Source organism: Lutra lutra, chromosome 1 (assembly GCF_902655055.1).
Source record: "Lutra lutra chromosome 1, mLutLut1.2, whole genome shotgun sequence".
NCBI classification, from domain to species: Eukaryota; Metazoa; Chordata; class Mammalia; order Carnivora; family Mustelidae; genus Lutra; species Lutra lutra.
This window is the reverse complement of record NC_062278.1, coordinates 109,395,324-109,415,657: the sequence shown is the minus strand read 5'-3', so window position 1 is coordinate 109,415,657 and position 20,334 is coordinate 109,395,324. Positions and strand designations below refer to the sequence as shown.

General features: G+C 47.3%; 2 protein-coding genes across 10 annotated transcripts in view; one reads left to right on the top strand and one right to left on the bottom strand.

Annotated features, from left to right (window-relative positions):
* The first annotated feature begins 24 nt into the window (after positions 1-24).
* TMEM41A (transmembrane protein 41A) lies at positions 25-10,034 on the top strand. Its single transcript, XM_047732210.1, has 5 exons — positions 25-253; positions 2,023-2,176; positions 5,440-5,601; positions 6,419-6,557; positions 8,256-10,034. The coding sequence occupies exons 1-5, from the start codon at positions 36-38 to the stop codon at positions 8,474-8,476; spliced, it is 894 nt and encodes a 297-aa protein (XP_047588166.1). The 5' UTR covers positions 25-35; the 3' UTR covers positions 8,477-10,034.
* A 2,957-nt stretch (positions 10,035-12,991) lies between these two features.
* MAP3K13 (mitogen-activated protein kinase kinase kinase 13) overlaps positions 12,992-20,334 on the bottom strand; it is a 165,270-nt gene continuing 157,927 nt past the window's right edge. For all 9 annotated transcript variants that reach the window (XM_047732067.1, XM_047732077.1, XM_047732085.1 and 6 more), the window contains 3 exons: positions 19,831-19,901; positions 17,010-17,307; positions 12,992-16,211 (listed from right to left, as the gene is read on the bottom strand). In XM_047732067.1, the coding sequence (XP_047588023.1) occupies positions 16,110-16,211; positions 17,010-17,307; positions 19,831-19,901 (471 nt within the window). In that variant the 3' untranslated portion in view covers positions 12,992-16,109. The remainder of the gene's footprint in view (positions 16,212-17,009; positions 17,308-19,830; positions 19,902-20,334) is intronic.

Below are 20,334 nucleotides of genomic sequence, written 5' to 3'. Positions count from 1 at the left end.
GGCTTGGCGAGGACCCCGCCCCGGTCCGTCTGCGAATGCGCTCCGCAGGCGCAGGCCGCGCGCAGCCCCAACCGGGAGCTGCCTGCGGGTTCTTCCGCGGCTCCGCGGGTCCGGGCGCGGGCGCCGGCGCCGAGATGCGCCCCCTGCTCGGCCTCCTGCTGGTCTTCGTCGGCTGCACCTTCGCCCTGTACTTGCTGTCGACGCGACTGCCCCGCGGGCGGCCCCTGGGTTCCGGTGAGGACACCGCAGGCAGGTGCGTGGCGGGGGCCGCGGATCGGGTCAGAGGAAGGGAGCCAGGTCCGAGGAGGGGGTCCGGGGGGCGGGAGGTTCTGTTCTGGGAGCGGAGGAGTCGGGGGCGGGGGGCAGGTTCCGGACTGGGGGTCGGGGTCTGGGGTCCCGGCCGCGTCCGTCCGGTGTCGGGCGGGCGGGGTGGATGGGACTGGGGGCCCCGGCTGAAGGTGCGGGCTGCGCGGTGTGCGGTTCGGGCGCGCGATCCGTGGCTTTGCTCCCAGGGCGGTGATTTGCTGAGGGAGACGCGGCGTCGTCTCCCGGCGGCGCCGGTTCCCGCGCCTCTATGGGCGGGTCGGCGTCGCCGCGGGAGCCGTGTGCCGGTCGCCTTCCCCGGCCCGGCCCTAACCCGCCCCTCGCTCCTGTGTGGACCCGCAGCCCGCTCTCCGTGGCTGCTGTCAGCCTCCCCGCTTCGTCCTCCCCTCCTCATCTCGCTTCGTCCGCTCTGTCCTTGGGACTTGCAGTGGGACTTGCAGGCATTCGGTCTTCACAAGTGTTGCATGGACAGCTTTAAATTACTCACGAATTAATGATCAGGTCCGCCCGTCTTCCTGGCTGTCTCTACTTTTCGCCTTCTCACGACCGACTGGGTGGGCCAGGAGGCGGCACCGCCGGGCTGATGTCCCCAGGAGTGTTGCACACTGTTTATGGAAGTGTGCCTGACCCAGCCTTGCGTTGGCAAGGATGTTACTGATACTTGAATATGAGGATAACTTTTCAGTTACAGTATTCTTGTGCCCTGGTGGAGAAGGCTCTCCTGTGGGTGTCAGACATACTAAGAGAAACATTCTGATGACAATTTTAAGGGTTTGCTCGTAATTGGTCGTTCATGGATTCTGGGGTTACTCTGATGTCAGAGGCAAGGTGGCCTTTACACTGTAACCCTTGTACAGGGTTCAGAATGCACTAAGGGCCAAGTAAAGAGAGGGGTGAAAAGGCAGGGCTGGTTTCAAGCCTGACCTGTTATCATGGAGCTTATGTTTATGGTACAGAACAGATACACCTTCCCAGAGAATCTTTAATTGGCGTGTTAGTGACTGATAAAACAACATTTTACCTAATAACTGGGGAGCATTGTGAAGTTTCAGTTGTCCTTGGCCTGAAGCTTGTGGGGGAGGGGGCATTCCATGAATGGAAAGCAATTTAGGACGTTTAGTTCTTGCCTGAAAGCGAATCTGTTTAAGAATAGATCATAAAGGGGTGCCTGGGTGGCTCAGTGGGTTAAAGCCTCTGCCTTCGGCTCAGGTCATGATCCCAGGGTCCTGGGAGTGAGCCCCACGTCGGGCTCTCTGCTCAGCAGGGAGCCTGCTTTCTCCTCTCTCTGCCTGCCTCTCTGCCTACTTGTGATCTCTGTCTGTCAAATAAACAAATAAAATCTTAAAAAAAAAAAAAAGAATAGATCATAAAGTCTGAGAGCAAAAGGGCACTTACTACTCATTTTTCCTGTAAGAGGACTGAGGCCCAGGGACTAGCCTGAGATCCCACTGCTGGATAGCAGCAAAGCTGAGATGTTAACCCAGGTCTCGAGTCCCAAACTCGGGCCCTTCTGTCTCCCTCTGCTGTGTGGTGTCCCTTTGCCTGTCACCCTGGGCTCCCACTATGTCTGTATTCCCAGCAAACTTGATTTTTGATGGGCACATTCATAAACTTGCTTTGGAATGAAAACACAAGTGACTTTCCCAGGTAGTATATTGATCTGGACTCACGTTTCCATGCACTTTTCCAAATCCCTAGGTCACTGTGGTTCCCCTCAGACCTGGCAGAGCTTCGGGAGCTCTCCGAGGTCCTTCGAGAATACCGGAAGGAGCACCAGACCTACGTGTTCCTGCTGTTCTGCAGCGCCTACCTCTACAAGCAGGGCTTTGCCATCCCTGGCTCCAGCTTCCTGGTCAGTGCCCTGCCCTCCTTCTGTGCCTGCGGGGAAACCACCTTCTGTCTTTGCAGAGGGGCCCTTAGGCTGCCAATCGCGCAGTCCCAAGGAAGACTGGCAGCCATGTGCTGACAGCCTCCCCTGGGTCAAACACTGTCCTCGTTGCTTTGCTGACCTTATTTAACTCTCCTAGCAGCCTTAGCGTGTGGGCACCATTATCACATTTTATAGATAAGGAAGCAGTGCACTGGGAAGTGACTGTCCAAGGTGACAAGGTGAGGAGGGTTGGGGCTGGGGTCTGAACCCATGTCTGCCTGGCTCCAAGGGCTTCCTGGACAGGCTGTGCGCTGTCCCAGAGATACTCGCACAATCCCGGCTGGGTCGGCTGTTCCTCTGCAGAGCTTCCATAATGGTTTGCATTTCAGCACTGTTTTCTGTTACTTTTTGAAAATCCGTGTCCTCCTTTCATCTTTGGGCTCTTTGAAAACCAGGCCCATTCTTGATTCTTGGCTTGGTGTTTCTTTGCGCGGCTTAGGGAAGCGCCTTCACAAATGTTTGATGAACAGATGCATGTTGTTGATGGTGACGTGAGGCTGGAGGGGCTGGGGAAACCTCCCCATTGTGGGGAGGATAAGCCCTTCTGATGTCCCAGGCATCCCCCTGCCCCCCCCCCCCCCCCCCGCCACTGCCCTTGGAGCCTCGGTCCTGGGCCCTGGCACGCGCTCTTGCTGCAGGCTGCTTCTCTTCCGTTGTCGCTTGAGGTTCTGCAGAAGAACCTTCCTGCCCTCCCTGCAGCATTTTCAGCTGTCTCATATAAATGTGTGTCTATTTTAGGGCTTGGGTGGGTTTGAATCTCAGCTGCATAACCACGGGGAACCCCTTTAACTTCTCCAGCCTTGTTTCCTTGCCTGGAGAACGGGCCCCCTCCTACACATTGTTGTGTGGGGGAATAAATGAAACTGTATGAGAGCAGCTGGGTCAGTGACAGTGTCTGGCACACAGTGGCCCTCAGTGCTTGTTGCATGACTAAGTGACCGAGCGGGAGACCCTGAAAGCTTCCTTCCGTCCTGCTTTTTTCTTCTACGTTGGCATCTTTTCTCTACTCCAAATTTGGGCTGGATGCCTATAAGGCATCTGTTTGTGGGAAATGGGAAGAAAAGCAAACATGTCCATGTCAAGAGAGACAGGGAGGTGTGTGGTGCTTGAGGTCAGGGACTGACTGCTTGGGGGTGCCCCTGGAGCTGCCTTCCCTCTTCTTCTTCTTCTTCTTTTTTTTTTTTTTTTAAAGCATGCTCCATGCCCAACATGGGGCTTGAACTTACAACCCTGAGATCAAGAGTCAGAGGCTGTACCGACTGAGCCAGCCAGGTGCCCCCTCTGCCTCTCTTCTTGAGCTGATCCCTCTTCAGGGCAGAGTCAGATGCTACCTGGGAGTGATCCTGTCTCTGCCTAGTGTGAGCTTGGGCGTGATACTTAACCTCCCCCTGGAGAGTGGCGTAAGGATGGCATATGACACAGGGTCATAGTAAGAGTGGCATAAGACATGTAGCTCAGCTCTTCATGTGTAGTAGTGCTCATCAGACCCCCACCTTCTTTTTTTTTCTTTTTATTAACATATAATTTCTTATTTGCTTCTGGGGTACAGGTCTGTGAATCATCAGTCTTACACATTTCACAGCACTCACCAAAGCACATACCCTCCCCAGTGTCCATCACCCAGCCACCCTGTCCCTCCCACTCCTCACCCCTCCAGCCGCCCTCACTTTGTTTATTGAGATTAAGAGTCTCTTATGGTTTGTCTCCCTCCCCGGTCCCATCTTGTTTAATTATTTTTTCCCCTCCCTTCCCCCCAAGAACCCCGCCCTGCCTCTCAAATTCCTCCTATCAGAGAGATCATATGATAATTGTCTTTCTCTGATTGACCTGTTTCACTCAGCATAATACCCTCTAGGTCCATCCACATCATTGCATATGGCAAGATTTCAGTTTTTTGATGACTGCATAGTATTCCATTACATATATATACCACATCTTTATCCATTCGTCTGTTGATGGACATCTAGGTTCTTTCCATAGTTTGGCTATTGTGGACATTGCTGCTATAAACATTTGAGTGCACATGCCCCTTCGGATCACTACATTTGTTTCTTTAGGGTAAATACCCAGTAGTGTCATTGCTGGGCCATAGGGTAGCTCCATTTTCAACTTTTTTTTTTTTTTTTAAAGATTTTATTTATTTATTTGACAGAGAGATCACAAGCAGGCAGAGAGGCAGGCAGAGAGAGAGGAGGAAGCAGGCTCCCTGCTGAGCAGAGAGCCTGATGCGGGGCTCGATCCCAGGACCCTGAGATCATGACCTGAGCCGAAGGCAGCGGCTTAACCCACTGAGCCACCCAGGCGCCCCACCATTTTCAACTTTTTGAGGAACCTCCATGCTGTTTTCCAGAGTGGTTGCACCAGCTTGCATTCCCACCAACAGTGTAGGAGGGTTCCCCTTTCCCCATATCCTCGCCAACATCTGTCATTTCCTGACTTGTTAATTTTAGCCATTCTGACTGGTGTGAGGTGGTATCTCATTGTGGTTTTGATTTGTATTTCCCTGATGCTGAGTGATGTTGAGGACCTTTTCATGTCAGACCCCCACCTTCTCACTTGGAAGTTCCCCTTTTACTTTCTCTCTTGGATCCCATGTTTGGCAGGGTGACATCTACCAGCTAAACTGTATTTAGGATATATTCGTTCACTTTTCATTTTCCTTAATCTAAGACTTTTTTGAGTGTCAGCTAGAGCTCCAGTCAACATGGAATCCCCAGCATTCTCTGCCACACAGATGTAATTCCAACAAAAAGCAAAGAAAGAGGACGTTTCATATAGCCTGGGTGGTCTTCCTGAAGGAAAATTCACAGTTTACATTAATCTAAAATGGTAACAATAACGTGTGAGTTGCACTTCTCCCTTCTTGGAGCACTAGTGATTGTAGGGCCTCCCACCGCCCACGCAGCAGGCGGGGGGGTGGGAGGGTCTGTATACACATGTTGTCCCAGAGAATGTTCTCCTGCCTTCTGAAGTGTTCATCCTCATCCTGTTAGGAAGGTGAAGAGACCAAGGCCAGGGGTGCAGTTCCCAGCCCTGGGATCACTTTTCATTCACCACTACAGAATGGGAGTTGGGTTTTGGTTGGGAAAATCACTGGAAGAGGAAGGAACCTGGGGCTCCAGTACAAGGTGGCTGTTAGCCACCAGATGTTCTAAGGGCTGAGGTGTTTTTTTTTATTTTCACAGAACATTTTAGCAGGTGCTTTGTTCGGACCATGGCTGGGGCTTCTGCTGTGCTGTGTGTTGACGTCAGTGGGTGCCACGTGCTGCTACCTGCTCTCCAATGTCTTTGGCAAACAGCTGGTGGTCTCCTACTTCCCTGATAAAGTGTCCCTGCTGCAGAGGAAGGTAAGGGGAGGGGCTGCGACTGAGTGCTGGGCCCCCCGGTGAGGGTCCCCTCAGGGCCTTGAGGGGTTTGCAGGCAGGAATTTCCCACTGTGCCCCTCCACCCTGCTTTGGAGCTCTTAGGGGTTCTTTTCGGTATGTTCATGAGGCACAGACCTGGGGTCAAACTCCAGCTTCATCATTACCCACTCTGTGACTTTGAGCAAGTTCCTGACTTCTCTGAGCCTCAGGTACTTCCATTTTAAAAATGAGGAAAACAGGGGCGCCTGGGTGGCTAAGTCAGTTGTGTCTGCCTTCAGCTTGGGTCCTGATCTCAGGGTCCTGGGATTCAGCCCCAGATCGGGCTCCCTGCTCAGCAGGTAGTCTGCTTCTCTCTCTCTCTCTCTCTGCCACTCCCCTTCTTGTGTTCTCTTTCTCTCTCTTTCTGTCAAATAGAATAAATAAAATCTTAATTTTAAAAAAATGAGGAAAGAAGTCTCTGCTCTGGAGGGTTGTTGGAGAGTCAGGAACAGTATATGTGAAGTAGGGCGGCTGGGTGGCTCAGTGGGTTAAGCCTCTGCCCTCGGCTCAGGTCATGATCTCAGGGTCCTGGGATCAAGTCCCACATCAGGCTCTGCTCAGCAGGGAGCCTGCTTCCTCCCTCCTCTCTCTGCCTGCCTCGCTGCCTACTTGTGATCTCTGTCTATGTGTCAGATAAATAAATAAAATCTTAAAAAAAAAAAAATATGTGAAGTATCTCGAGCAGTGCTGGGTGCTATCAGATTTTCAGTATCTGGAGATTCTTTCTGCTTCTTAATGGTCTTGTCTTTTTTGGCTACAGGTGGAGGAGAATAGAAACAGCCTGTTTTTTTTCTTACTGTTTCTGAGACTTTTCCCCATGACGCCAAACTGGTTCTTGAACCTCTCAGCTCCAATTCTGAACATCCCGATTGTGCATTTCTTCTTCTCTGTTCTGATCGGTAAGAAGTTGGTGGGGTGAGTCTGAGTCCTAGCGTTGCCATGCTGGGGCCTGCTCTGGGTTACCAGCCACGTGGCCCCATGCCTGCCTCTGAGAGCCCAGGTTGGTGAAGAACAGCGTCAAGCCTTGTGACCTCAAGTGATTAATCCTGATTGCAGATCTGCTCAGGGGTGAACAGAAAACCCTTAAGAATACTTTGGGAAAAGTAAGGATTGTTCATTCCACCAAGATATTTAGCTCATGTTGTGTGGCCAACACAAGGCTAGGCACTGGGGTTCAAAGCATCACCTGTGGAAAACCAGTGACTTGGTCCTTGGCAAGGTCTCAGGAAATGCTGGCAGGAAAGCAGAGCTGGAGTGAGGGTGTATGGGTGAAGAAAGGACAGAAGCTGAGAGAGGAGCAGAGCAAAGGACTTCCTCTCTGGCCCTGGCCTCAGTTTTGATTCAGAGCTGCTTTGAGAAGAGTAAATTTCCTTCTTGCCTTTCAACAATTGTCTGACCTTCAGCAAGCGACTCACCCTCCATGGGCCACTTGGCCAGGTGGGGGGCTGGGACAAGAGCGGTGTTTCTCAAAGTCTGGGCCTTGGATCCCCTTTATCAGCATGGTAATGTGCTAATAGCCTACAGAAAACTGTGGTTTTCTCCACACTGGAAGTAAACCACCCTCTTTAAGCCAAAGACAAGGATTGCCTCTCTTAAACCTGCTTTAGAGCATGAAGAGATTGACTGACTACTCAGGGCTTCTAGGTCGAACATAACAAATTTGTGGTTGAGCAGTTGCTATTAATAGGGAACACTTGAGAGAGAAATTGAGGTCTTAAATTGAAGCAAGATCGACCACAGCTTCTTCTGGTCATAGTAGCTTTCAGACAAAGTGCCTTGGTTCCTCAGCAGCCTGTAATTACCTAGGTGGCAGGAGGCTTGGAAAAACTCTGGAGACCAGTATTCCAGTCCCCTCTCTGACAAGCCATGTGACCTTGAGTGCTCTGTGACCTGGAGGCATCGTCTACAGTAGAGGAGGAATGGCTTATCAGGGGGTCCCAAACCAGTTAGTCTCAGGAGTGGAGGTCAGGAGAAGCTGTTAGGATGCAGGTTCCTGGGATTTACTCCAGGAGCAGGTAACCAGAATTGGGGGGTGAGGCCGGGGGCAAGGATGTTTTTTTACTGCTTCTCCAGGGGGTTGCTATACAACCAGCCTGGCTGGCCACCAGTCAGACTTCTGGGGTCCAGTAGAATTGATGATCTCGTAGAGACAGTATAGAATGCAAAAGTAGTGCTATTTCTGAGAAACTTGTTTTTATCTTATGCATATTATAACCCTCATAAAGCTGGTGGCTCTCATTACATAGGCTGTTGAGTGCTCAGAACCCAGCTACACGGGTGAACCTTACGCTTTTTCATACTAACCGTATCTCCTGATTTTAGTCTTCATTTATTTTGGGTTTCCTGTTAAAAATATTCTTATCCTATTGTAGTATATGCATTTTTTATAAATCATTTCAAGTCTTTTTGTTAAGGCAGTTTATGGGAAGTGAGGAAAGGGGGGAGGGGTGAAGAAGGGAAAGAACTAATGTGCTTAGGGTCAGAAGTTGGGCAAAAAAGATCTGGAGTCACGGGTGTGAATTCCTGGGGACATTTCTGAAGGGTTATTGGTTTTCATTTTGCTGCCCCTGGTAACAGGCTCTTCCCCTTTCTTCCAGGTTTGGTCCCGTACAATTTTATCTGTGTGCAGACAGGCTCCATCCTGTCTACTCTTACCTCCCTGGATGCTCTTTTCTCCTGGCAAACGGTCTTCAAGCTTTTGGCCATTGCCCTGGTGGCCTTAGTTCCTGGAACCCTCATTAAAAAATTTAGTCAGAAGGACCTGCATTTGAATGAAATAAGCAACGCCAATCATCTAACTAGTAGAAAGGACACGTGATCTGGGTTTTTTGTTTGCCACATCCTTGGACTCTGTTGCTCCTTTGTGTAATGGTGTGGTCCTCTGCAGCCCCTCACTGTTTTTAGTTACCCTCAACAGGTGACACTTGGACACTGTTCATCTCTGTGCAGTGTTTTCATAAAGAACTTTCTGTGCTCTAGAAGGGGAATTGTGTCGGCCTAGCAGAACACTCTGTGAAACGGATGGCCTTCTAGAAAATCCTGTTTATGTTCTATTGAATAACAAGGAACTCAGGGTGGTCTGTTGTATTTGCCTCTTGCCAAGTCCTGAGCTGCCTTAGGAGAAGATGCTGATTGTCCTTGTCCAGAGCACCTCTTTTCCAGCCAGTTGTGACAGGTGTTCTCTGGTTAAGTCCCTAGTGGGTGTCCTTGGTGTAAATGATGACATTACCCTTCATCTTGTTAGTCTCTTGAAGAGTGTCCTGTGCTACTTTTTTGCTGATGACCTACCTCTTTCATAAAACAAGGGAAACAAGCTGATATACCGGGCAGAGCTTGCTCGCACAGCTCAGATGCACAGTGGTCTCCGTGATGCTCTTCGTGTCCAGATGCGCTGACGTTACCGTATATGTCAGACCTCTTAGTTGCATGTTCTGATAATTAAGCTGATTGCAAATAGATTATTAAATATGAATGCAGCAAACTCTATGTTATGGTATGTTCTGGAGAAATTCTTACCTGTCTGAAAGGGGCAGCATCCTTGGCTCACTTGAACCAAATGACTATCAGTACATTTTCTAATCTGGCCTTTCTGTGTGGGAATCCTTTCTCCATCCTCCTGCTAGGAGAATGGATTCAGTACACTCGGCTACCAGCCAGTGTGCCCTCTGTATTTTTTTCATGTTGTCATTTGTTGAGAATAACTGAGGAATATTTTGATTTTTTAGTCCAAAGAGGAAAACTTGGTTTTAGATTACTTTGTTGTGTTATATTTTAATGATCTGTAGCTGTCATTGCCTCTTGCACCTTGAACAGGCACAGGCCTGGGTTCATGCTGCCAGGAACACAAAGACCTCAGCACCTGAACTGACCAGCTCTCTGGGATCACGGACCCTACGGAAGTAACTCCTATTTCTTACCAACGGAACTGTTGCCTTTGGGTGTCAGCTGCTGGGTTTCCATCTGACTCAGCCGGTCTTGCCAAGGCTTTCACCTGGGCCACTGTTGTACATGCATCCTTGAGAATGCTCCTGTTCCGTAGTAAGCATGAATTCCCAAGCACTGCTTTTGGGACATGGTATAATCCTAAAAAACACCACAAGGACTTCATTTTTGAAGTTGTGTTGCTTTAAAGAAAGCTTGGTAACAAGTAGGGGTGAGGAGAAGGCTTTGTGAAATCTGTGGCTTTGTGTGTTCTGGAGGAGGGGGAGGGAAGGGGGAAACCAGTGTTTTCTACACTACTGCAAGTACATGCCCTTCGCCCTTCACAGGATCCTTGTGTTTGTCTCTCTTTTCCCCCATGATTTTGCTACAATGTGCCTTACCAGTTGTGAGTTTACAGGTAAAGCAATTTCCCAAATAAATGGATATAAATGTTCTGTGTGGTGTGTGGTGGACATGTTGCTAACTTTCCATTCCCCTTGCCAGTGGGAGTCAGGATTGGCTGAAAAGTGGATAACCCAAAATGGTGTTTTAGCTTTCCGCTCTCAGGAGGCATCTTACCACGATGACTCTTTGGACGCCAGATTTTTGTTTTCCTCTGTTTCTTCTCTACACCCACTTTATAGTGGGGTCACTAATAACATAGGAGGAACTACAAGATGGATGGCAGCAAGGAAGCTGTGGGAAGGCAGGAAGCTCTTGTCCAGACTGACAAAACAGTCAAGGAGAGACTAAGAGCAAAGAAAACAATGGTTTCCCTTCCTTCTATGGGTGTGTCTGAAACAACAGAGCCACAGAAACCAGCTTCTCCACACCTGCCTTTCCTGGCCGCAGGACACCCTGCCTGTCGAGTCTTCCCTTCCCTAAAGCTCTGACAAGTGCCTTGATTGTGAAGGCAGCTTTCAGGACACACACAGCACCTTAGGAAAAGACACGACCAGGAAAGAGTGAAGCACACTTTTTGTTTAATTCCATGCATTGGTTTGCTTCGCTCATTGCTCTTGTTCTCCTCACCATACAATCGTTCAGTACAGATGGAGCTGGCATCAGAAACCACAGGAAGCGGGGACTGACGGGGCTGGAGACCCAGAGGAGACATGAGGAAGCTCATTTTGAGACTTAGCCACAGAAAAGAATTTGCTCCAAATTGATAGGAACTCCAATTATTGCAATCAAGAATCCAAGTGGGTCTTCCGACTTCTGGAATCTGAGGAGAAGTGGAGAACCACCTGGGTAATATGGTCCCTGAGGGACATCTTCCTAAGAGCTTGCACATTTTGACTGGGGGGGGCTCTCTGTGGAGAACCACTGGAGGACCCCTTCTGCCAGGTCACTGGGCAGCAGCCTGGGGCCAGGAGCCGGTGTTCCCCTGAGTGCTGTGAAGTGGCTCCAGAGAGTAAACCTGGCATTCTGCTGGAAGTTTCCTTACAGCAGCCTTGCATCCACGTGGGGGCCTGTCTCTGTGAAATCCTGCCACGATACCCTCATCATGTGACAGTTAAAAGCCTCACCCCAACTCCTTTGAGGTAACCCTGTTTCTCAGAGCAGTGCTTTGAGAGCTCCCCTCTTCTGCCATTTGTCCCTGAGAAGTGTTCCAGGTTCCAGAAGGGTCTTCCAGTTGGCAACCTTGTTCATTCCAGTTTGACTAGGTGCTTGCAGTATTGGTTGTACCATGCAAACGAGCCAACTAATGTAATTCTTACGTGCTAGTCTATGAGGTTGGTAACATTAGTGGTAGGGGTATACAAGGGTGTTTATTCTATGAAATCAGCGAAGAAGAAAAATCTTGCTGCCTGGAAAGGCACTAAATTCATACTGACAGTACAAGTCAAAGTCTTAAAAAGAGTATCACATTGTTTTGGTACATTAGCCTCATGGAGCCTAACAAAGAAGCAAATAACTGGGACTTAACATACTAACTTTGTTCGTAGAAGGGGAGGGAGGAACATCCTTATTGAACACAATGAAATGATATAAATGAAGAGACACTTTTGAATTCCATTCATCAGTGTTTGGAAACTCTTCAACTGGAATTGTCCAAAAGGGCAGTGGGTGGAAGCAAGTGGCTTTTTTTCCTGCCAGTGAGCCACAGGGTGGGCTCCAGAAGGAGGATACTGGTGTGATCCTGTCACTCTCCCTTCAGGGCTAACTCAAGATACCAAACCACCTTGAGAGAATTAATTATGAGTTTAGGATTGGGATGCCAAAACAGATCTCCCCTTACACACCAATTCTAATCAGGTGGTGGTGGTTGTTCCCAGTGCTCTGTTGGGAGAGGTTCTGAGGCTGGGTCCAGGCTCGGTAGGAAAGAAGATGGCGGTCAGTAAGTAACATCAATCTTGGGCGTTTGGGGTGGAGGTTGTGGAGGGCAGTATACAGTTCTATTTTGGTTTCTGGCTTAGTGGAAAAACAAAACAGCACACTGTACTGCAAAGCAGGTACTTGGATTCCAATGTGTTCTATTCTGGAGAATTCAGTTCCAGGAAGTTCAAATGAGAACATTTTACGAAAAGGGGAAAAACTTGAGACAAAAGAGCATGGGGATAAAAAAGTAAAATATTTGATCAGTAAGGCTGCATTCACACAGAATGGATGTCAGTGTTTCACAGTAGGGAAGGGCATTTAAAATTGGGTTGGTACCAGGAAACTCCAATACCATCACATCTATTACTTGGGATAAGAGGGAAAGGTAGCACAATGAGGCCCTGAAATGTCCAGTACTTTCTAAGCACTACTTTAAAAAAAAAATCCTTAATTCTATAAGGATGATTTGTTGATACTAAAGTTTTTAAATATCTGAAATTCCAGTAGGCTGCACCAAATCATCTTACCACAGAGCTAGCTAGCTATCTTCACCCTTTTTGAGTAGGAACTCCCCACTATCTTACAAACAGATCGAAACTTCACTGGCAGTAAGGTCTATTACCATTTCAAAGTGGATGTCGGCTTGTCAGTCCCTCTGCTAAGCAATTTTAATAGGAATTGTTATCAGAGGACATGATCTAGAAATAGATAAAATCAAAACCAAATGTTCACTGGCAAGACAAATGAAAACTCATTATTTTGCAGTCAGTCAAAAACAGATGCTAAATGAGTGTGAACACTCATCCCAAGGGGGTTAACTTTTCAATCCCAACACTGAAGCTTGAAATCAGAGTCCTGAGGACTGAAGAATCAGCTCTTCGATTCCCCGAGCTCTGGATGCAGCAGTCTTCAGGTAACTGTGGAATTGTTCTCAAAGAAACATACACTGATTCACAACGGTCCTGGTTAGCTCAAGGCAGGCAATGAAGGGCCAGGCTACGCTAGAAAAGGCTTTTAACCTAGGCTATTGATACTGTTCTCTTCTGAAGCCTCTAGTCACTTCTACTAAAAATAAAAATATAAAAATAAAAACGTTCAACATGGAACTTTATTCAACTCTTGACAATACAATGAATGGCTAAAGATTCAACACTGCCTACTAGCCTAACATGCTCATAACAGTAAACCCAATAGGTAGATATGGCATTATCATGACAAGCAGTCAAGATGGGAATTCAAAAAAATATCAGAATTATGAGGTATCAGGTATGAGTTTTCTGGGAAGACCATCACTGAGAGGCGTAAGACAGAAGCTGACCCTCATGTTTCCCTTTTGCCACTAGAGGTGGGCAAGAACTGGACGAGCTGAAGCATGTTTCAAGTTGGAGAGAAGGAGGATGTAGGCTTGTAGCTTCTCTGTTCCCAGAAGCGACGAAGCAGAGGGATTTACAGTACAGTGTGGTTGAAAGTCCAACGATGCAAACTACGGCCTTTCAAGGTACCTTTCCAGCCCTATCACCCTCTAAGCGACTAGGCCTCCTTCTAGAATTTCTCTCATCTTTTATGGGATGACATCACAGCTAGGCAATTTATGTCAGTGTCATGACATATATATATTTTTTTTTTAATTTTTTTTTTTGCTTCTTTTTAATGTTTCTTTGCTATTCCCAGCCAGGAGCTAAAAAAAAAAGGTTTTGATGCTACAGGACCCAGCAGGAAGGAGATGACAAACTGCCGACCGCTCCCGACGCTGCCTAACCCACGGGCCCCGGGAGGAAACTCCCTAGGCCGGTTCCTCCCAGGGCACTAAATAATTCTCTTTTGGCTTCTAAGGTAGTCCCATGATTTTATTTCTTATGAAACTTGAGAAAGTTTACAGCTTTTGAAGTCTTTGTCCATCCACTCAGTCACCTGCCCACCGAGGAGCTTTGAGGATCAAGTCAAAAACCACAGTGTATCCACTGGGCTCCAGTGCAGAACCCAGACCCTCAATGATTGTTGTTGCACAGAGAAAATGAGGGACTACAACTAAGGGGAGTACCAGGGAGCTCCCAAATGGCAGTTCCATTTTCATTCCTTCATCAAGGTCATAAAAAGCCATCATTACTCACGGTTAGCAATACACACAATCATTGTGCTACACTGTAAACCACACCTTCTGATCGACAGAAAATGAGAATGATAATTATTATAAAATAAAATAACAATGATAATAATGCCATAACTTAAGATTTTTCATGTAGTCCAGCTACAGAATTTATACAAAATGGAATAATTTAATGCAAACAATACTGCTCTCTGTATAAGTTAAACATTCTCCTTCATCCAAGCTAAGAGCTATAAATTATAGACACTAAATTTTAAATCAATGTCTCAACATAAAGTGTAAACAAATGGAGGGATCAAACAAGCAAAAGGAACTGCTCTAAATTCCCTCCGCCTTTCCTTTTTGGCTGATGCAATCAGTGACACCGAGGGGGGGGGCAATGGTTTCATCTGAGTTGGAAATAGTTTAATACCTGTATGTGTAAGTCTTTCCTAATGTCCAACATGATGCAGTACCAAAGCGTTGAGCCACGGTCTTTAGGTCTTGAGCCTAGAGAGGTTGTTTGACAGTAACCTTTCTTGGAGAAAGAGACGGAAACTAGGCCAACACCTGCTTCTATATAAAATTCTAGGTAAAAATTTCCTTGGAGCTGAGGCACCATCAAGTACCCTGGGGTACTTTTCAAAGCCCATGACCCCAAGCCAAGCAGAACCTCATGCCTTGGACAATGTCAGATCTTTCTAATTGCTGCTCAGCACAGGTTGTTCTTTCCAGAAATCTCCAAATCCAATTATTCCAAACTGCATTGATCCAGAGTGCAGTAAAATACATTTTACAAGTTGCATTTAATGAAAATGCTGTTGTGGTGGGAAAGGGGTTGCCTTTTGCAAGATGCTTGTTTTGCCTTTATGCTGCTAGTGGTAGCCACGCACTAAAGCTTCCCGGATAGGATGAGTTAATAAATGAAAACAAGGGGGATGGTTTGGGGTTGGACACTGGACAGACTCACACACATGCTAGCTGCCTTCAAAGTGTGTTCTGTTTGAATCAATATGACTCTAGTAGACAAGCAACCGGGTTCCACAGAGGGGCAGTCTCATCTTCTGCTTGAAGCTCAACTGAGACACTGTGAGAATGTACTTCCATTAATTCCACATTTGCTTTTCAAATACTGTTATAAATCTCTTCTCTCTCTTAAATCAGCACCCCTCACCCTTCTTCCTAAAGGAAGTGGTCAACAGGTGGAAAGGAAATAGGCTACAAGAAAATGGCACTTGAGTCTGAAAAATCAATACAATGGTCAAGGTCACACATTGGTCAAGGTCATGACGATGAAGGCATTAAAAAGGGAAGTATTTGTCAAAGACAAGGTCTGATGCTATCTGTAAGTCTCACTACAAAATGCTGCTTCAAATTTTTCAAATGAAATCAGCTTCCACAGGTATAGTTGTCTTCTTCCTCCTGGAGGAAGCACATGCCCTCAACGACCTTGGGTATAAGTATCTGGTCACCAATCTTTTCTAGACAATTTCCATCACCCTTGTGGACAAGCTGGTTGAACTTAATGTGGTCTGTTCACAAGTTACCTGGAATTGTTTTTCTTTTGTTGTTCTTTGTTTTCTAAAATAATATGTCTTGCTCTGGCTCTTCTTCAGTCACTTATGGCCAAAAGAACTGGTCCCCTGTTCAAGTAGCAATAATACCTCCTGGCCCCACAAATTCCCAAGGATGTTGCTCCTAAATTCCACTTCTTTCTTCCTTTATCTCTCACTCTCTCTCTCTCTCTCTTTTTTTTTTTTTGCAAGAAATTATTGTCTCTCTCTATCATATATAGTTCACTCTTTACAGTACAAAGTGTTAAAATGTCAAACAAAAATAAATATCAATGTTACAGTAGCTAGAATATTCAATAAAATAGATCCCTGCCATTCTTGATTGAAATGTTCAGTGAGACTTAATTTCATTTGGATATTTTTTTTCCAGAGATTTGCGAAGTCTCATGTTCCTGTTATTGCAGCTCATTTCTAGGGGTAAGAAAGATGGGGCAGCTCTCTTCCCAGACAAAAAAGCAAGGAGAGAGGGGAAAGAGTCTGGGGGGGACGGGGGAAAGGATCTGAAATGCCAGTATAGTCATGAGATCTTCAGGATGGGTTTTCCTCCATTACCAAGTAGCAGAGCTGTAGTGTTTATTGGTCCTCACCGTGGCGTCAGAACACTCTCCATCGGAAGAGTCACAGTCCGAATCTTCAAACTGCATAGGATTCTGCAAAGTGGAGACAAAATAAAACCTCCATTCACTTGGGCAATTGCTTAGTAAATGCGTATTGGCCACCTCCCACGTGACAGGCACCGCTCTGGGTTGCTGGCTAAGATACATGAGGCCAGGTCCTGCCCTTGCAGGGCTCCTGGAGAAAGAAGACCTAGAAAGGTGATGACGGCCACGATGATGATGGCAATTACAGCAGGACCGCCTCAGCCCTATTTGCATAGTGTCAGCTGTGATCTGGGCACTCCTGCAAGTGCTTTACGACCAGAAACCCACTTAATCTTCACAAGCACCCTAGGAGACAGACGCTGTCATCACTGCTCCTTGCGGACACCAACCCGGACCCACAGGTGAGCAGCCTGCCCAGCGTGGCAGTCAGTAGAGAACCCCGGCTGGGTGCGGCATCTGTTCAGATGCCCGGTGTACCCTCTCAGCCACTGTGCTAGCCCATCTTCCAAGACAGGGACTGGCCTGTGCTGTGCAGGACCTCAAGTGTCCCATGTGCAATGAGAGGGTCATCCAGGGGATGGTGGGGACACGGAGGAGCGAGACGAGGTCAGGAGGAGGTCATGTTTGACCTGACCTTAGAATGAAGGAGGCCTGTGCAGTTTGATGTTTGTGCCTCATTTGGGAGCCCTGCCCTTATTCGGGGAGCTGTGTGGATCTCTGGATTCTACTTACTTCTTGGAGGCACCTGTCTTATCTCATATACTAAATGGTAACTGTAAAGGGCTCAGGGACACAGGCATGCTGTAAGCCCAAGAAGCTACAGTGATGAGAAGGGAGAAGCCCCACCTCATAGCCACGTTCCTCTGCACACAGCTTGCCCAGAGACATCTGTGTCTTCACGCGGCGCACAGCGCACTCCTTGTCAGAGAGCCCGTCGGAATGCGAGGATATCTCAATGGGGATCTCTGGTGTTTGCGACAGTAGGTCATCCAGCTTCTCCGCCAGGTGGCCTTCAAGCTTGTCTGCTAACTCATCAGGACTGTTGGAGTGGTCACTGGTATTTCCCTCCTCTCCATCAGACACAGAGAAATTCTCAGAGCTAAAGGTCGAATATGACTGGCAGCTGCTGATACAGCGATGGGGCCTAGAACCACAAAGAACCAGAGGACCTTAATCACATGCACAACTGCTGTTCTTCCCTCGCCTCTCCATCATAGCCTCGTAGCCTCGTCAAGAGGTCTTCTAGGCTTCTCCCAACCCCCAAGGGAGATTCGAATACAGATTCGCATAAAGTTTAAAGCAAAAGAGAAGGAAACCTGACTCTCCCTTTGCATTTGGTTTGTATGTGCCTCGTCAAGAGGTCTTCTAGGCTTCTCCCAACCCCCAAGGGAGATTCGAATACAGATTCGCATAAAGTTTAAAGCAAAAGAGAAGGAAACCTGACTCTCCCTTTGCATTTGGTTTGTATGTTTCTGTAGCTAAACACTACATTCCAGAGCTGCTGGCTACTGCTGGTCTTTGAAAACCTCAGCTGGTCTGACCCCAGCGTGCACACGCACACACGGAATGGAGTTGTCTTGCTTCTTGTGCACAGACCTCCCAGATTCTTACAGGTAAGAGAGTCTTGGGAGATTCTTTGGTCTAACTCCTTTCTAGATCATAAAACTGGAGCCAGATAATGAAAGTGACTTGTTCCAGGCCACATCGCCAGAAAAGGCAGAGCTGTGTCTTGGGCTGGGTCTACTCAGAGCTCATACCATGTCATTCCCTACCTCTTCCCTCACCCCAGTTGCAATGCCCATTGGGCACGGCAGCCCTGGAAGGCCAAGTGCCTTCGCCCTGTCAGCTGACCCCCAGTGGAAATGGGCTTGGAAAGGAACATTCACTCCACAGCTGGGGGCACTGCCTCATCAGTTAATGGCTCATTCCAGTGAACATGTGAGTTTAGCTCAGATGAGGCAAGATGGAGGTGGGGGGACAGGCAGGCGGAGCGAGGATTTGCAAAAATTTCATTTCTTTCCCCTTGTTTATAAGTAGACTAGTAAATAAGAATGCCGTTAGCTTACATTGGTTTCAAAACAAAACAAATAATAAAAAGAAGACTCCCTCTTTTCTTTGTCATTGTCTGATCTTTCTGTATCTCTTAGTACAAAGTGATTTTGATGGCTTATGATCTGAAGCTTGCCACTGACCAGGCCAGGTGATAGGCTGAGGTTGGGGGCCGGGGGTGGGCAGGAATCAAGGGCACATGAAAAGAGCCCAGATGGGAAAGGGAAATTAAAGTAGGATTCACAAACATCTCAAGGCTGGTAACAGAAAGGAGATAGGGAGAAAAATGTTATCATATAAAAATAAAACCATGCAGTGAAAACATAAATATAATTTGAGCTAACAAGAAAGGCAGGAAGCCATCAGGTGGGTCGAGCTCATGGTGCGTCTCAGGAACAAAGCTGGAAGTAATAAACTGTGAAGTCAGTAGTGTGAGTTCAGAGAATGAAGACGCTTTACTTGGATCCAATCTCACCACATCGGAGAAACCAAGGAGACAATAAGGTAGCAACAGCAATGTGGCAAGATTAGCTCAGGGAATGAGAATGGATTTAATTTGGGGGCAGTGTGAGGACCTGGAATTCAATTTACCAAAGGAGTCCCTTGGTTTGCAGAGAATTCCTGTTTCTGGGCAGGTACACAAGTCTTCCTGGGGGCAGTTCTTAGAGTCCTATGCTTCAAGAACAGAACATGTACTTGCAGAAGAGGCTTTCTTGGAGGAAAACGAGCTTCCCTACTTCTACAAAAGACAGCTCTTCTTCCTGAAGTAGGGGGATGGTCCTTCTTCAGTTTAATCCTACCAGCAAAATTATTCTTCCTGGCTAGGCAGGAAGCGATTTTTAAGGCTGGGCTGAGTGATGACTCAATTTAATTAATTATACTTAATTTAAGGCATAATATCCAAAGCCATGGAGAGTGCTATGAACTGAAGTGTGTCCATCCCCAAGCTCAATTCATATGTTGAAGCCCTAACCCTAGTATGACCGAATCTGGACATAAACTCTTAGGAGGTAAATAAGGTCAAATGAGATCAAAAGGGTGAGGCCATAATCTCACGGGACTGTGACCTTAAAAGGGGAAGATCTTTCCCCCCACTTCTGTACCCCCCTCTTTTCCATACTACCCCTCTACCCCCAACCAGCCCTATAAGGACACAGCAAGAAGGTTGCTGTCTGCAAGCTGGGAAGAGAGTCCTCACCAGGAACCCTGTCTTGGACTTCCCAGTCTCAACCATGAAAGATAAATTTCCATTATTGAAGCCATCCAGCCTGTGGTATTTTGCTATAGTAGTCAGAGAGACTAATATAGGGAGGTACACCAAAAACCCATCAAATTATCCACGAAACAGGATGGTCATCTCTCATCTCCATTCTCAACTGTAACCTTGAATCCCTATTTATGCTCCTTATCTTGAAGTTCCTAAGAAATGAATTCTAATGAACTAGGATCTGCTATGCAAACCAAGTGGCCAAAATGTCACAATGGGAAAACAGGGATGATGAGTTCGAATCTCCCTACAGGGGAGTTGTTTAAAAGTGACCTGCCTGAACAGGAGGTATGGCAGACTCGGGATTTTCCCCATTACACTGAAAGCAGGACATGTGTTTGTTGGGTTTACCTCTGTCTTCGTGGAAATTCAACTTCACTATCTACTTCCCCTTCTTCCTCTTCTGAAGAGTCATCTCCACTCTGAGGAGAACAAGGAGAAAGAATTTTATCTTAATCTGTCTCTCTCTCTCTCTCTCTTACACACACACACACACACACACACATATTCGGTGTAAAATGTTTATAATCAAAAAGGCACTAAATAGCAGTTTGCTAAGTGTCATCTTTAAACATATGTATTTTCAGGGGTGCCTGGGTAGCTCAGTTGGTTAAGCACCTGCCTTTGGCTCATGTCATGATCCCAGGATCCTGGGATTGAGCCCCGCATTGGGCTCCCTGCTCAGCAGGGAATCTGCTTGAGATTCTTTCTCCCTCTCCCTCTGCCCCTCCCCCTGCTCGTGCTTTCTCTCTCCAATAAATAAATAAAATCTTTAAAAGAAATAAACATATATTTTTTCACTCATTCATTCAGCAACCTTTCCTCTGTGTCCCTGAGGACAGGGTCTGTATTAGA

Excerpts from the sequence above, each read along its gene's own strand:
- TMEM41A (XM_047732210.1), top strand. The coding sequence starts at position 36 with ATGCGCTCCGCAGGCGCAGGCCGCGCGCAGCCCCAACCGGGAGCTGCC. Across the intron at positions 254-2,022 it reads GGTGAGGACACCGCAGGCAG|GTCACTGTGGTTCCCCTCAG; the intron begins GTGCGTGGCGGG and ends CCAAATCCCTAG. Across the intron at positions 5,602-6,418 it reads TGTCCCTGCTGCAGAGGAAG|GTGGAGGAGAATAGAAACAG; the intron begins GTAAGGGGAGGG and ends TTTTGGCTACAG.